Raw genomic sequence first — 16,212 nt, forward strand, 5'->3', positions numbered from 1 at the left:
TACACAACCGATTTTTATTCACACATAATCAAACATACTATATGATATTGTACAGTACAATATTTTAAATTATATTTGAGTGTGTATAAAAAAAAGGTTATGTAGGAATCGTCATCCATAATAAAGTATGAAAGAACTGATCAAAAACCGCTTATAAAGATTGAAATCACGCCTCACACATAGAACTGACAAACTACAATCCTATAACAATGCAAAAGCTACAAACTACAAACAACCGCACGATATCTAAGCGTGAGCCGATCAAAAAGAGGGTGAGTCACAACTGAAACACAATACAAAGACCAAACAATAAAATCGACAAAAAACTAACAAAACCACAACGAAACAAATACTGACCCCGTCCGCACGAACTAAAAGATTAACCTCTTGTACTAACTGTAATGACCTGACTTTTTTGACTTACTTTTGTGCTTGTTACTTTCTGCGAAACTGCGTATTTGTGCGTACTGTGTTGGTTTATATTCTGGGATCTTATTTCATGATTAATTACTTTCGTTATTACCATACAACATGCCATTAAGTACTTAGTTACTTAACTTGATCCTCGAATGCTTTTACGACCGTTAGTGTCACTTGACGTTGAGAACGAGCTATATGTTTTGGTACACGTTTAACATTTGTCGTAATTGGAATATTATGACTACGTAATACTAATTGTTATTTTCTAATAACAATTACTTGGACTTTTGGTTGCTTAATTACGCTTAGTAATTTACTTATGCTCACTAGTTAGTCTTGTTGGACTTTCTACCTTGTTGGACTCAAGCCCACCCTACTCTAGCTAATGGACTATTTAATTAGTCCAATTTTAATAAGATTATGACCCATATAAATGTAAGACAAATACCCATTTATTAGAGGGAACATACTAGCATTTTTGTTAACCATAATCACAATTGTTGCATGAGATCCCAACATAAGCACCAACTTTAGACCACCATTAACCAAAAAGCAAAAGTTGTCCCCCCTTTTCCCCTTTGAAACCTACGGCCACCACCACCTCACCACCACCTCACCACTCTATAAATACCAAGCAAATCTCACCCATTTCACACTTAATCTCATTCACATTTTACACACACTTACTCTCTAATTCTCTCTCTAGTCTTTCTCACTCTAAAAAGTGTAAGTTTTAAATTTTCTTCTTCTTCTTCTTCTTCTTCTTCTTCTTCTTCTTCTTCTTCTTCTTCTTCTCTTCTCATTTTTGACATCATCATCATCATCATCATCATGCAAGGATCAAGTTTTTTAGCTTCTTGATCTTGTTATATCTTGTAGATTCAAACTTTGGTTTGAATCCTTCAAGAACATGAAAGATTCAAGCTTTCTAGCTTTTAATCTTCATTACTTTGTTGGATCTAAATTTTCTAGCTTATGATTCCTTTATTTTGTTAAAAAGATCAAAACTTGTGTTTATGATCTTCATGTAACTTGAAGATCTAGTCTTTTGCTTTAAGGATCTTCAAGAATATTAAAGATCTAAGATTTTTAGCTTAGGGTTTCATTATTTTGTTAAAGATCTTAGCTTTTTAGCTTATGGTCTCATTACTTTCATTAGATCTTAGCTTTCTAGCTTATGGTCTCATTAATCTTGTAAAGATCCAAGCTTTCTAGCTTAGGGTTTTCTTAATACTTGAGATCTAAGTTATCATTGTAGATCTCACTTACTTGGAACCTTTTTGTGATTGTTGTGATGATAAAGATCAAGTCTTTGATGAAGATGCATAAACTTGTGTAAAAAGGACAAAGGTTGAAGCTTTATTGAGTTTATGCAATAAAGAGGCAACCTTGATGTTCAAAACTTGTATAATGTTAGATTTTACTCTTAGTTGTGTGTTGAGGGTTGAAAATTAGTCAAAGTGATGCTAAAACATCAAAGAGTTGTACACTTGAAGCTTACACGCATCAAGGATGAGAACCGTGATGAGCATCAAGCACCAAGAAACCCACCGGAGCACTTGTTTACTGTTTTCGGGGTCTGATCAGATTTCTAGGACTTCTGTAAAATTGATTTTCAGATAGTTAGTTTCGGGTAGATGACTTTTCGTTTAGGCCTCGCCTAAATACGATATACGGTTTAGGATTTATAGCCTTCCGAAAGTCACTACGCCGTTATAACGACGTGCTGAAAATTCTGACCTACTCGCGCTTGAACCGCCGCCATGGTCAAACGACATCTATTTAGGATCTGAAAATTGGACATCGGTTAGAGGACTCATATACGGAGCCTTTTCCACTGACCACGCGTCTTTTCGTTTTGTATAGAGTTCGTAGCAGCTGTCCGAAGTCAGCCTTTTGTTTCGATATCTATTCTTGTTGAAAACTTACTTTATCTTTTACGTATGATGATAATGATGATGATGACGATGATGATGATACTTAAGACTTAATTTATTCACTTTTAAACTTTTGGGGACAATTTACTGACTTAGTGACCTTTGACTTAGGTTGACGACCTTTCGGACCGACTTACTACCTGCATACTTTTCATATCGACTTTTACTGCACATTCACTGTGAGTTATAGCTTCCCTTTTTTACTTTACTATTTTTGAGACTGAGAATACATGCACTTTTTATGTTTTTACATACTAGACACGAGTACTTAAACTTTATATATGTGTGGTTGATATAATGGCACAAAGATTCCCCTTAGCACGGTAACGTTTAATCATTGGTTTTTGAACCTGTGAACACGAATATTAGATATGGATCCATAGGGTTTGACATCCCCACTCGGGCTAGTCGCGCTAGCATTTGACGGGTGTTTGATACTTCGATGACATACGCACTCGCCAAGTGTACTTTTAGGGGGTATTATTATTACGTCAAGTTAGCTACCGGGTGCCCACGGTTAAGCATATACTTTTCATACTGGTTTGAATATGAAATTGGTCTACATTACATTACTGAATACAAACTATAGCTCACCAACATTCTTGTTGACTTTTAAGCCTGTATTTCTCAGGTGCTTAGACGTTGTTGCTTCCGCTGTTAGACTTGCTATCTTAGTGTTATAGACTCGCTGTTACAGACTCGCTGTGTTAGACTTCCGCTGCATTACTTAGAGATGTCTCAATCATGGAACTTTTATTTTGCATTCGCAACTTATGTTATTTTGAATAATGACTTTGTAAGGACCTTTATGTCACATTATCTTTTGTAAAAACATTATTTTTTCATGAATGCAAAACTCGTTTTAAAACAACATGTAGTATTATACCGTGTAATGGACCTGTTGTTGACGATTCGTACATGATGTTTTTGTACGGGGCGTCACACTAACCGTCGCCTTTGACTCAGTGCTAGGCCTAATGAATTTGTCTTCAACTTGCTTATACGTAGCTGGTTAATTACATGTTCGAGTTTCCTGCCCGAAAGCGCGTGCGTGCGTGGCAAATGAGAGTATTTGATGCCAACAACTTGCCTTTCAATAAAAAATTACATGTCTCAACACGTAGTTAAAAGTCAATGGAGAAGAATCTAAAATTGCCTTTAATGAACCTGAAGCATGAACATCCATCAAACACGAAGCCATACAAGTATTTAAAGAAAACACTTATGGCAGTAGATTAGCGTATTAATGGAAGATACAAAACAGTTACATTTGACTTTATATTAACTATTAGACAAAAATGATGAATAGTGATCAGGGGCATTTTTGTCCTTTCACATTTCCCCCCCCTTTTTTTCACTTTTTTTCCCTTTTCGCGAGTAAAGCCCCTAACCTTTGTTCAAAAATTAAAACCGCCCCCCCAAACAAGAGGGTAAAGTGTCGAATAACCATTTTCATAAAAAATCTTAACTAAATCCACCCAAATAACCAACGGGTCATATCTTCTCGCTTGCAACGAGTTAAATTTTTCCGACAACATCGTTAAACTCGAAATAATTTTAGGAACACAAGGTCACTAACTATAGGCAAAACGGACGCTTTTTAAAAAACGATAAATATTTGAAATACTTTTCATACACGTTGATTTTGCGTTAAATTTTTAAAAGTCGACAATTCCATAGCGAAACGCGGAGATGTAAAATAACATTTAAATCTTTGACGGGTTATACCTTTTAGTTCGACTCAAGTTGCGCTTCAACGACATGATCGTTAGCCACGAAATAATTTTACAAACTAAACACAATAAAATACATTAAAAATCGAACCTCCGTCGCGAAGCGAGGGTTCGATAACTAGTTTTTATTAATACACAATTAAACATTATTGTACAATACAACATTTCAAATTACATTTGGTTGTGTATAAATAAAAGGTTACGTAGGAATCATCGTCCATAATAAAATATGAAAGAACCGATCAAAAACCGCTTTTAAAAATTGAAATTGCACCTCGCACCTAGAAACCTGATAAACTACAATCATACAACAACGCAAAAGCTACAAACTACAAACAACCACACGATATCTGAGCCGATCAAAAAGAGGGTGAGTCACAACCGAAACACAATACAAAGACCAAACAATAAAATCGACAAAAAACTAACAAAACCACAACGAAACAAATACTGACCCCGTCCGCACGAACTAAAAGATTAACCCCTAGTACTAACCGTCGCCTTTGACTCGGTGCTAGGCCTAATGAATTTGTCTTCAACTTGCTTGTACGTAGCTGGTTAATTACATGTTCGAGTTTCCTGCCCGAAAGCGCGTGCGTGTGTGGCAAATGAGAGTATTCGATGCCAACAACTTGCCTTTCAATAAAAATTACATGTCTCGACACGTAGTTAAAAGTCAATGGAGAAGAATCTAAAATCGCCTTTGACGAACCTTAAGCATGAACATCCATCAAACACGAAGCCATACAAGAATTTAAAGAAAACACTTATGGCAATAGATTAGCTTATTAATGGAAGGTACAAAACGGTTACATTTGACTTTTATGTAATGACAATTTCTTTATATATGTTAACAAAGTTTTAGTTGTAAACTGTTATTAGAATAAATATTTATTTTAAAATCTTCATATCGTATGTTTGAGATGTATATTAGAAAAAAGATTTTAATAATTAAATATTATTCAGTAAATAATTAGATTAGATTATAGATTATATGCAGGAAGCTTTATTTTGAAAGGAAATGAAAATAAGTGAAAATAAATTTAGAAAAATAGTGATCCTAATTTTAGATAGAGAATTCCAGGCATGATCTAAAACTAATGGAAATCTGATTTTACTATTTCCATGGACGTATTTTTTCTTTTTTAACGTATTGGGCCGAATGTCCTCTAGGAAGAAATCTCTTTATCTGGCGAACAGAGAGAGAGGATTTTCTCTACTCTTGGAGTGTTTCACTCGGGGTGGAAAAATGACTTCTATCTATTTATATGATAGAGGAAGGATTGTTTACGTCGTTCCTATAGGAAGCAATCTCTTTATCCGGCGAACAGAGAGGGAGGAAGGAATGTTTGCGTCCTTCTCTCTATTGGGCCGAAGGTCCTCTAGGAAGCAATCTCTTTATCCGGCGAACAGAAAGAGGATTTTCTCTACTCTTAGAGTGTTTCACTCAGGGTGAAAAAATAACTTCTCTCTATTTCTAGGATAAAGGAATGATTGTTTACGTCTCACCTCTCCCATAACTCACAAAGGTATGATTGGCCTTTGTTGTTGTTGTTGCTGTTAATTTTACATATTATAACGTATTTTCCATAATGAAATTCGGGGAGTCATTTTATTCATGAAAATATTAGTTTTATAATGAAAATTTCAACTTTTCAATCAATCCTTAATGGTAGCTCCTAGAGTTATAGTTATCATTTTTCTTTATAAAAAGAAATGAAAATAAGATATTGGTTGTTTGTTTTTCCTTTCGATATTTCCTCGCACCTTAGAATTTGTTTTCTTTCCTTTCACCTTTATTATTTTTCTTTTCTTTCATACTAAACTAGGAGAAACTTATGATCAAGGTCGACATTTCTTTCACTCCATCAAGAAAAGGACCTCTGGACATCTGAACAAACAACACCTCCTTTCCTTACATTAGCGCCCACTTTTCAACGCACATCTCCCCCAAATTAGATCCACATGAGGTGTATAATGAATATGTAAAAAACACCAGTCAACTATGAATATTCATAAAATAATGAACGTCGGACTCTTTCTTTTAGTTAATCCCATTTTCTTAATGCCGAGACTTTTTTTTTGGTCGAGCCTCGAGCTTGTGGCTCACCTTATTCCTGCATCACAACCTAAAAATCTTGACCCAATCATTGGTGGTATATTTGAGGAACTAAAGGCGAATGAATGGTTTACCCAATTAGGAACTAAAGTATAATTTTGCTCACGCATTCAATGCACAACAGAAGTTATACAAATGTCTTTACATCAACATATTATTATAAAGTTTCTGCCAAGTACAAACCAATTGTTTATTACAATCACTATGTACAATCATTCAACGCATCATTGCAGCCATATATATACAACTAACAGGAATAATGATACTACGAACACATCTTCTTTTGTGTACGGATTCACCATCAAACTACCATTGAAGGACCCACCGCAAAATCAATTTTGTTTTAACTGTATCTAAATCTAGATTACACTTCACATTGCGAATTATCAACATCCCAACTGTTCGACGAACCACCTTCTCGTAAACAATCAATTTCAGGGACGATAGGAGAATCCAACGTCCCAAAAGCCTGCCAGCAGAACGGTTTAGATATTTCTTGACCTTCTGACTTTGGTTGGAGTTCAATATCAGATAATCTTAAATCCATACACGGCTTGCTATCACTGCACGATAAGTGCACCGGTTGTACTGTATACGTTCCAAATATATTTTCGTACTCGATATTTGTTATACTAACTGCAGATGTTTCGTTCTTACAGCTGCTGTGATCACAATAGTACTGATCTATCATGATTGGGTATTCGACTTCTGAAACTTGAATGTTTGAAAATGTAACTCCTTGTACTAGTCCTGCTGCACCCTGTAAAAATTAAATTTTAGTTAAAAAGGATAATTTCGTATAGGCGGTTAACACTGTTTGTAGTTTTATATGTACCTGCCATGTTTTGATCCTAACACCAGTCATCGTGTTTTGAATTTTGATGTTTTGAACGGTGATATTAGAGACACATGCTGTTGTTCCGTCTATACCTAAGCTTCCGATGCTTATTCCGTGCCCTGGCCCACAATTGACGTCATGTACAAGTACATTTGAGCATCCTGTTTGTATAGATATACAGTCATCTCCTGCATACCACATGAATTCAGATAATATCAGAATCCTAAAATAGTTAACTGTAATTATTGGTTGTTACACAAATTTAGGTCTTTAGTGAAGGAGGCCCAATGGGCTGGTGGGAAGAACAGTGTAACGGGCCAAAATGGGTTCAGGTCAAATTGGGTAATAATTATTTAGGGTCCAAACGGGTCAGGTAAATCTCCTCCACTCAAAATGGGTTCAGGTTATGTAAGGTAGTAATTGTTTAGGATCCAAACGGGTCGGGTAAACCTCCCCCACTCAAAATGGGTTCAGGTCAAATTGGGTAGTAATTGTTTAGAGTAGTTTTTACCACAAGCAAGGTTTGTATGATGGATGATCACATTTTTGGAGCTGCTTAAGTGAATGCCATCTGTATTTGGACTGTCACCAGGAGATGATATGCTGATACCGTACACTAAAACTCCGTCACAGTTTTCGAACGCAAGGTGAAATTGCGGACTGTTTTGGATTGTTATGCCTGTAACTGTCACATCAGAACCACCACCAACCCGCACTGCCTATATAAAAAAAAATATACTCAAGTCATAATACACAGAACAGGTTCAATTGGGTCAAAAGTTGCTTAAAGTAAATTAAAAAAGAAGAAGTAATTTTTGTTCAATCTGGCCCGCCCATTATACCACCTCTATTTAGTTCTTACCATTGGCTTGTTTTTCGGCATTTTTCCACCTAATGAACTGGTTACCTGCCAATAGAAGGAAATTAATATAAATCAATGGATATTTATTAAGAGTTTAATAAACTGAAAAAGTCGAGAGAGTAAATTTACTTGATCATTTTCGTTTTTGATAGAATCATCATGTAAAGATTCGGACCACCAAACCGAGCCACTTCCATCAAGGGTGCCATTTCCCTTAATCGTGAATTCTACGAGTTCTGTAAACTCAAGCCACTGGTTCACACCTGAACTCCATACTTCGGAATTTGTTGGAGCTAAAATTGTACCATCAACCTGCAAAATTGTTTCATGTAATTATGACTATAAATTAATACTAGTTATGAAATTATTATCTATGTTTAAGCATAAAAAATTCTATCTGTCAAAATTTATAGGTCTCAAAATTCTTATGCATGTTTGTACCAATTATTGTTATATTAATATAGACATGTATGCATGATAACTTTGAACATGTAACTAGTTTGTTGGAGGTTGTTAAATGCTAATTATCTACTAAAGAAAACTACGAAACAAGCCATATATGTACCTGAAAACTCATGCGTTTGTGACAATTCGAACCAGAGAACGAAGTGGGTCCCACAAGGAACTTGTAACCCGATGGAACGATAATCGTTGATGAGTCACTTTTACAAGCATCGGCCCAAGCAGCTTGAAATGCCTGAGTTAAATCATCATAGCCAATTTGATTAATTAGTATCATCATTGATTCATTTCCATATTACTCCTTGTGTTATTTTATTAAATTATCATGTCTAACTTACTTATCATACAAGCTTAAATTTAGCATTTTCTGTAAAACTATATATTATATTATTTTTGGGAATCTGAACCATGCAAACTTCCATATGAATGGTGTCAAATATGAGTACTCCCCATTAAAAGAAAAAAATTATACAACCAAATTATTGCCGTTTTACATATGACTCAGATATGATTATTATGACATATAACATATTTGTTTATCAGGTTATCGCATCGAGATTAGTCTGCTCATAAAGCGAGTCGGAAAATCGAGCCGAAAGAATTTTTTTTTTGTCTGTGTGGCATTTTGTTCTTTTGAGTGTATGAATATACCATATAACTTAGCTACATACATTGTAAATCATAGCCTTAACAATTTTTTAGCACTACAACGTAGCTCACCTTGATGTCATCGGATTTACCGTCTCCTTTAGCTCCATAGTCGAGCACGTTAAATGTTGAACTTTGTTGTGTTTCCGATTTATCACCATTGGCTTGGTGTTGAACCTTATTATTGTACAAAGTACTAAATTCGCTTCCTTTATGCCTCCAATATTTCCCCCTTCTAGCATTGCAAATTTCGCTACTAGAAAAACATATAAGACATGTAGTTAGAAGAACAACTGTAAAGTTTTTGAAGGTAAATGTACTCATGTTTATAACTAAAATATGTATGTGTATGTGTATGTGTATGTGTGTGTCTGTGTGTTTATGTTTATAGGAAAAATGATAACTGCTCATTTGGTGTTTAAATAGGCAACAAAAACCTCAACAATAATTAATGAAGTTACTATTGTGCTTTAAGGGTTGGAACGATGACGCGATAATACAATTATGGTTTGTAGAGTAATATTATTCGATATCCCAATATAGCCTTAACAAGAAAAGTAATTATCCGTTTTAACTTTTTTACTATGTACATTTCAACGAATAGACCATACATAATCCATGTACTTTTAGCAGCATACTCAACTATCCATTATTTTATATCTATATTTCTAAATGTAGTATATGCTTGTTGATGATGTAGAGTGTTTATTTGGGTTTGTACATCGGACTTGACTCACGAGCTACCCTAAATCCTAATTTCTCCCCTATAAATATAAATATAAGTTAGAAACCTACATCGAAGACCACCTCCTCTACCGTGTACAGCTTTTACTCTGGCGCCTACGGTTTGCTTCCCTGGCTACAATTAACATCTTACGTATATAACATTTTGTCAGATTACACATACAGTTGAATTACGTAGCGTTCATCTTCAAGATTTAAAGGTCAATCTTCAACGACGGTAACCTGCAAACCTGTTACGAGCCATTGATCGACGAATGTTACAATGATACACTTAACATTTAACCATCTCATCGATATCATCATATCGATCGATCCTCGCCGTAACCGGACCAAGGAACTTATGATCCTTAAACCTAGTGACGGAGCTTGAACACTAATAATAAGGGTCTCTTATATATAAATAGGTTTCATAAAGTTCAAAAAAATGCAGTCTCTACATGTTCAAAATTTTAATTTGGTGGGGTCAAAATTTGAAATTATCATATTTACTCCTTCAAATTATAAAATTTGCTAGTAAGAACGTAAGTTTTTGAGGAGACCATGGCCCACTCCAGCCCCTGAAATCCTCCGTCAGTGCTTAAACCACATATTATTCGCAATCAAGGTTATATTTTTCCTTTGAAAATATATGTTTGAACACGTGTATTTTATGTATGTATTGTCCCACACACATCTATAAATGGCAATTTGTGATTGGATGTTAGTTGACCAGTGAAGCAAATATGGTTTATCAAGATTAATTGCATAACTATCCCATTGCTTAAACTTTGTGATAAGCTCAACCCAAAACATTCATTTAATTAGCTTCATTAAAAATAACAGTTTGTTTAGATATGTTCACGTGTGATGAGATGGTGTTACTAAAATAGTCCATAAACTCGAAGTCGAAATCATTTACTGTTCTGTTAGTCTTGTGGGGTCGAGTAAACGTAATGTTCTTAATTAATACTTTATATAGTTTCATTGATAATCATAGCTAGCCGAATAGTTCGTTATCCTCATGGTACGAGTAACGAATTCGTGGTCCATGCATCATATATTGATTATTGAGTATATGTTTCTTAATAGTTCTGTTTTTCGCTTTTTGTCAAAAACTTTTGATGTTACAAGTTTCTTAATGCTATTTCTCTTCTTGACTCAAATATTTACGCAAAGGTTATACATAAGTTAATAATAGTTAGAGAATGCATGATGATGTTTTTCGGCAAAGATAGAATGCGTGATGATGTAGTAAGTAGTAACAGATTGGATTAAAAACTTATAATGTATGGGTTGAGATGTAGGAGGAATTATTTTATTTTTCTGGTAAAACCACACACTCAAATTAAAGGCTAAAACATCACACACACACACACACACACACACACACACATACACACACACACACACATATATATATATATATATATATATATATATATATATATATATATATATATATATATATATATATATATATATATATATATATATATAACATTTTTAATAAATTAAACATTAATATTTACCCCTGTCATGTGCAATGCATGTGAGGGTATAATCGTCTTTTTACTCTTTTATTCACAAAAAACAAGGGACCACCGGCGCAAAAATATCTTAACTAAAAATGAGGGACCACTGGCGCAAAAAAACTTATAATGTATTAACTTTTATACATTACTTTTGCAATCTAACATGAAAATTGTATATTCTGCTACTTATTTCTGGGTTAAGTTTATTGCAGATTGTTCCAGCTTGAAGTGTAGCTGTGCTAAAGAGTTGTGTAGCTGCACAAGTCTAAGTCTGCATGGAGTTGGGATGCTGTATTTTTAAGTTATTGGACTCTTAATTTATTTGTGATCAAAATGGGTCTTAAATATTTAAGTTGGAGTATACTCAAGATCAAGTCCAAAGTGAAACTCAAAAGAAGTCCAACACCACTTGAGCCCATGAAGTCTAAATTATTTGGTTATAAAAGGGGTTTTCTGAAATAATTTATTCATTCGGGTTATTTTTTCTTTCACTGTATTTCTGTATTTTCTATCTCGTTCTCATTTTGAGATCTAGGGTTTTCTGTTTCACAAATTGTTTAGATCTTGAGAGTTTTATGCTTGATCTTTGGTTCATACATTGTGAACGAGTGTGTGAGAGTGCTATACTTTGTTATTCTATAATCTTGTGATTGATTATAGATTTGGTTAATCATCGATTGTTCTCTTGTGCTTGAAGTTCTTTGATGTATGATTTTCTTCATGGTATCAGAGCTGTGGTTGTGATACGGTTTATCGGTGGTTGTGATTCATCCTAATTTTTCTTCGTCGATTAAAATTAGGGTTTTCTCAATTTGGGGTTTTTCAAGTTTATTGAAAGATCTGGTTATTCTTTACTGTGATTGGGTTCGACAAAGACTGTGGGACTTTTTTGGGTCAAGATCTGGTGATTTAAGGTGTTTGGTTGAACAAACCCTATTTTGGTAAAATTAGGGTTTCTCGTAACCCTAATTTTGTGTTCTTCCGCTGCAATTCATCTGATAATCTTTGCTTTTGTACTCAATCACACCCACTGTAAGTCTTCTTTCATTATCCACTCTCTGAGTCACATTCGTGGGGTTTTTGGGATAGGCATCCTTGATCTACCAAGTGATTGGTGTGAAACCCTGGCTCTGTCTATTTCAGTCCAAATTCACCTGCAGGCTTTGGAGTAGTCAAGAAGAACCTTCTTCTTGACCTTATTACTCTGTTCTGTATTTTGAGTCTGTTTTACATTCTTTCTGTATTTTGTATATGTTGTGTTATCTTACAGGACGCCTGACTAATAGTCAGTTTTATTCTGGAGTACTCTGTAAGTGAATTTTTTCTTTACAGGTGTCTGAACCGTGGATTTATTGCGGTTTTAAGTGTTCTGTGTGATATCTGATTGCTTGCTTGTTTTTTTTTTATCTTTATTTTACTCGATTACTTGTTTAATTGCTATATTTGTTAATATTTCTTTATGGCTAGTGATGATTCTTCTTTGTCTTCTGCTGAACATGTTACTAAAATAAGTGCACTTGAATTTTAATGACCCTATGTATTTGCATCCTAGTGATATTTCTGGTGCTTCTTTAATAACACAAAAATTGAAAGGAACAGAAAATTATAATGTTTGGTGTTGTGCTATTAAACTGGCTCTTCAAACTAAAAATAAGTTGGGATTTATTGATGGTAGTTGTCCAAGATTTAGTTATGAAGATGATGATGTACTACTAGGACAGTGGGATAGATGCAATTCTGTTGTTCTTACTTGGATTCTTGTGTCATTATCTGAAGATGTTTACAATGGTCAAATTTTTTCTAAGTCTGCTGAAACTGTATGGAATGAATTAAAAGAGACTTATGATAAAGTTGATGCTTCTGTTACATTCAATTTATACCAGTAAATTAATTCATGTAGTCAATCTGGTTTATCTTTATCTGATTACTATCATAAACTAAATGCTATGTGGAGACAGTTTGATGAAATGGTTAAATTGATGATGTTGTGTCTGCAAATAAGTCTTTTCAAGATCATTGTCAGTTTTTAAAACTTATGCAGTTTTTAATGGGTCTTGATGATGTATATACACCTATAAGAAGTCATATTCTAACTAGTAATCCTGTTCCATCTGTTAAAGTTGCTTTCTCTATTATTTCTAGGGATGAATCACATAGAATGCACTCTGGAAATATACATAATACTAAAAGTCAACCCACTGCATTTGTTAGTAAAACTGGTTTTAATAATAACAAGAAAAGGTTCAAGAATCCACCTCTTAAGTGTACAAACTGTAATATGTTAGGACATATTGTTGATAGGTGTTATGAGTTAATTGGATATCCTCCTGGTTATATTAAAAAACCTTTTAATCAAGGGTCACCTAGATTTAACAGTAATAATTGTTCTACTAACAAAAAAGATGGTTGTAGTTCTTCTGTGCAACTTACTAGTGATCAGATTATGAAACTTCTTAGTCTTATTAAGGATCAACCTTGTGCTGGAAATCTTGATGCCAATATGGCAGGTACTTTTGTTAATAATAATACTCTTTTTAATGACAATTTCAATCTTTTCTTTTCTACTAATTGTATGAACACATCTGAAAAGTTTTCAAATGGGTGGATTATTGATTCTGGAGCTAATCAACATATGGTTTCTTCAAATACAAACTTAATTAATGTTGTTGATGTCTCTGATTTAAATTTAACTGTAAATCATCCAAATGGTACTGTTGCTGTTATAAAATAAATGGGAAATTTAAAACTTTCTGACAAGATTGAGCTACATGATGTTCTTGTTATTCCACAATACCGTGTTAGTTTGTTATATGTAAATAATCTTGTTAAGGACAATAATCTTGTTGTGAGTTTTGATATTGATAAGTGTTACATTCAGGATTTAACTCAAAGAAGGTTGATGGGGACTGGTAGTGAATCTGGTGGTTTATATTTCTTTAATGAGTTAAGTAAAAGTAAGCCCTGTTTTGCCAATGTGTCTTCTAAAATTTTTAAAAGTTTCAACTTATGGCACAATAGGCTTGGTCATCCATCTGACCAAGTTATGAGTGCATTAAAGTCAAAACTTAGTCTTGAAAAAGTGTCTTACAATAGTCCTTGTGATGTTTGTCATAAGGCAAAACAAACAAGGGAACCCTTTCCTTTAAGTGAACACAAAACAAATAAAATTGGTGAACTTATTCATTTAGATGTTTGGGGGCCTTATAAAGTTAAAAGTAAAGAAGGGTTTAAGTATTTTCTTACTATTGTAGATGATTATTCTAGGGTTGTTTGGGTTTATTTACTTAAATCAAAGAATGAAGTGTTTGATTGTTTTGAGCTGTTTGTTAATATGCTTTTTTACTCAGTTTGAAAAACATGTTAAAATCATAAGAAGTGATAATGGTACTGAGTTTGTAAATAATAAAATGTTATTATTTACAAAGGCTAAGGGTATAATACATCAAACATCTTGTGCATACACTCCTCAACAAAATGGAATAGCTGAAAGAAAACATAGACATCTTTTAAATGTAGCTAGGTCACTTATGTTTCAAGGAGGAATTCCTCTTTATCTTTGGTCTGAATGTATATTAACTGCAACTTATATAATTAACAGGTTACCATCTGCAGTTCTGAAAGGAAAGTGTCCTTATGAGTTGGTGTATGGGTCTAGTCCAAATCTCTCCCATTTAAAATCATTTGGATGTCTGTGTTTTGCAAATGTTTTGAATAATCATGATAAATTTTCTCCCAGGTCTTTAAAGTGTGTTTTCATAGGATATTCTAATTTTAAAAAAGGTTTTAAACTGTTTTGCTTAGAAGATAAAAACCTTTGTTTTTTCAAGAGATGTCAAATTTTATGAACACATCTTTCCTTTCAAACTTGATTCTGTATACAAAACTGTTTATGATGAAGGAAAGTTAAACAATTTAAACTTTTTTGATTCACCTTATTTTGATTTTGACAATGCTGTTAATCCAAAAGAGTCAAGTACTGTTTCTGATAGGTATGATGTGAGTTCTAAAAGTAAAGAAAGTTTTTTGACTGAAAATGATTTAAGTTCCAATGATGAAGGGAGAGACAGTCTTATGGATGATGGCAATCATACTTCAACAATTCAAATTGTTGAAAGTATACCTGCAACTTCCAATGATGAGAATATTTGTGCTGAGCACACTGTCCTTGAGGGCAATACTGATACCAATGTTACTAAAAATGAAACTGTTTAAGAAGAACAAGTAGAAGGAGTAATTTACCAACAAAATTTAAGGACTTTGTTCTTGATGGAAAAGTAAAATATGGTTTAAATAAATATGTGAATTACTCCAAACTTGGTTCTGAAAATTTTTGCTTTGTTGTTAATTTAAATAAAGGCTGTGAACCCAAAACTTACTCTGAGGCTGCTCTTGATCAGAACTGGGTAAATGCTATGAATGATGAAATTGAAGCCTTAAATAAGAATGGTACTTGGATTCTAACTGACTTACCTATAGGTAGAAAATCTATAGGTTGTAAGTGGGTTTATAGAATAAAGTACAAGTCTTCTGGTGAGATTGATAGGTATAAGGCTAGATTAGTAGCAAAAGGTTATAATCAAAGAGAAGGATTAGATTTTGATGAAACCTTTAGTCCTGTTGTGAAAATGGTTACTGTGAGAATTGTTATTTCTATTGCTATTAATAATTGTTGGCCATTGTATCAACTTGATATTAACAATGATTTTCTGTATGGTGATTTAGTAGAAGATGTTTATATGGATTTTCCTGAAGGATACTTTAGTAAAGATGATAAAAGAGTATGCAAATTAGTTAAATCTTTGTATGGTTTAAAACAGGCTCCAAGGAAATGGAATGAGAAATTTTGTGATGCACTTTCTGAATTTGGTTTTGTTAAAAGTATTAATGACTATTCCTTATTTACTAAGTGTAATGATGATGTGTGTGTTTATCTGCTTG

The 16,212-nt window shown here is 33.7% G+C and overlaps 1 protein-coding gene across 1 annotated transcript; it reads right to left on the reverse strand.

Moving 5' to 3' along the window:
• Positions 1-6,573: 6,573 nt before the first annotated feature.
• Positions 6,574-9,343, reverse strand: LOC139849949 (polygalacturonase At1g48100-like). Its single transcript, XM_071839558.1, has 7 exons — positions 9,092-9,343; positions 8,475-8,606; positions 8,039-8,221; positions 7,910-7,954; positions 7,559-7,766; positions 7,045-7,235; positions 6,574-6,969 (listed from the first exon to the last, which is right to left on the reverse strand). Exons 1-7 carry the CDS (start codon positions 9,341-9,343, stop codon positions 6,574-6,576), a joined length of 1,407 nt encoding a protein of 468 aa, XP_071695659.1.
• Between the last annotated feature and the right edge of the window lie 6,869 nt (positions 9,344-16,212).

The sequence above is a fragment of the Rutidosis leptorrhynchoides genome, chromosome 5 (assembly GCF_046630445.1).
Source record: "Rutidosis leptorrhynchoides isolate AG116_Rl617_1_P2 chromosome 5, CSIRO_AGI_Rlap_v1, whole genome shotgun sequence".
Taxonomy (NCBI): domain Eukaryota; kingdom Viridiplantae; phylum Streptophyta; class Magnoliopsida; order Asterales; family Asteraceae; genus Rutidosis; species Rutidosis leptorrhynchoides.

What these genes read in the sequence shown, in the direction of transcription:
- LOC139849949 (XM_071839558.1), bottom strand. Translation starts at nt 9,343, where the DNA reads ATGAGTACATTTACCTTCAAAAACTTTACAGTTGTTCTTCTAACTACA. An exon ending in ACAAACGCATGAGTTTTCAG is followed by an intron (nt 8,222 to 8,474) that starts GTACATATATGG and finishes ACAATTTTGCAG; the next exon opens with GTTGATGGTACAATTTTAGC. An exon ending in TTAGGATCAAAACATGGCAG is followed by an intron (nt 6,970 to 7,044) that starts GTACATATAAAA and finishes TAATTTTTACAG; the next exon opens with GGTGCAGCAGGACTAGTACA.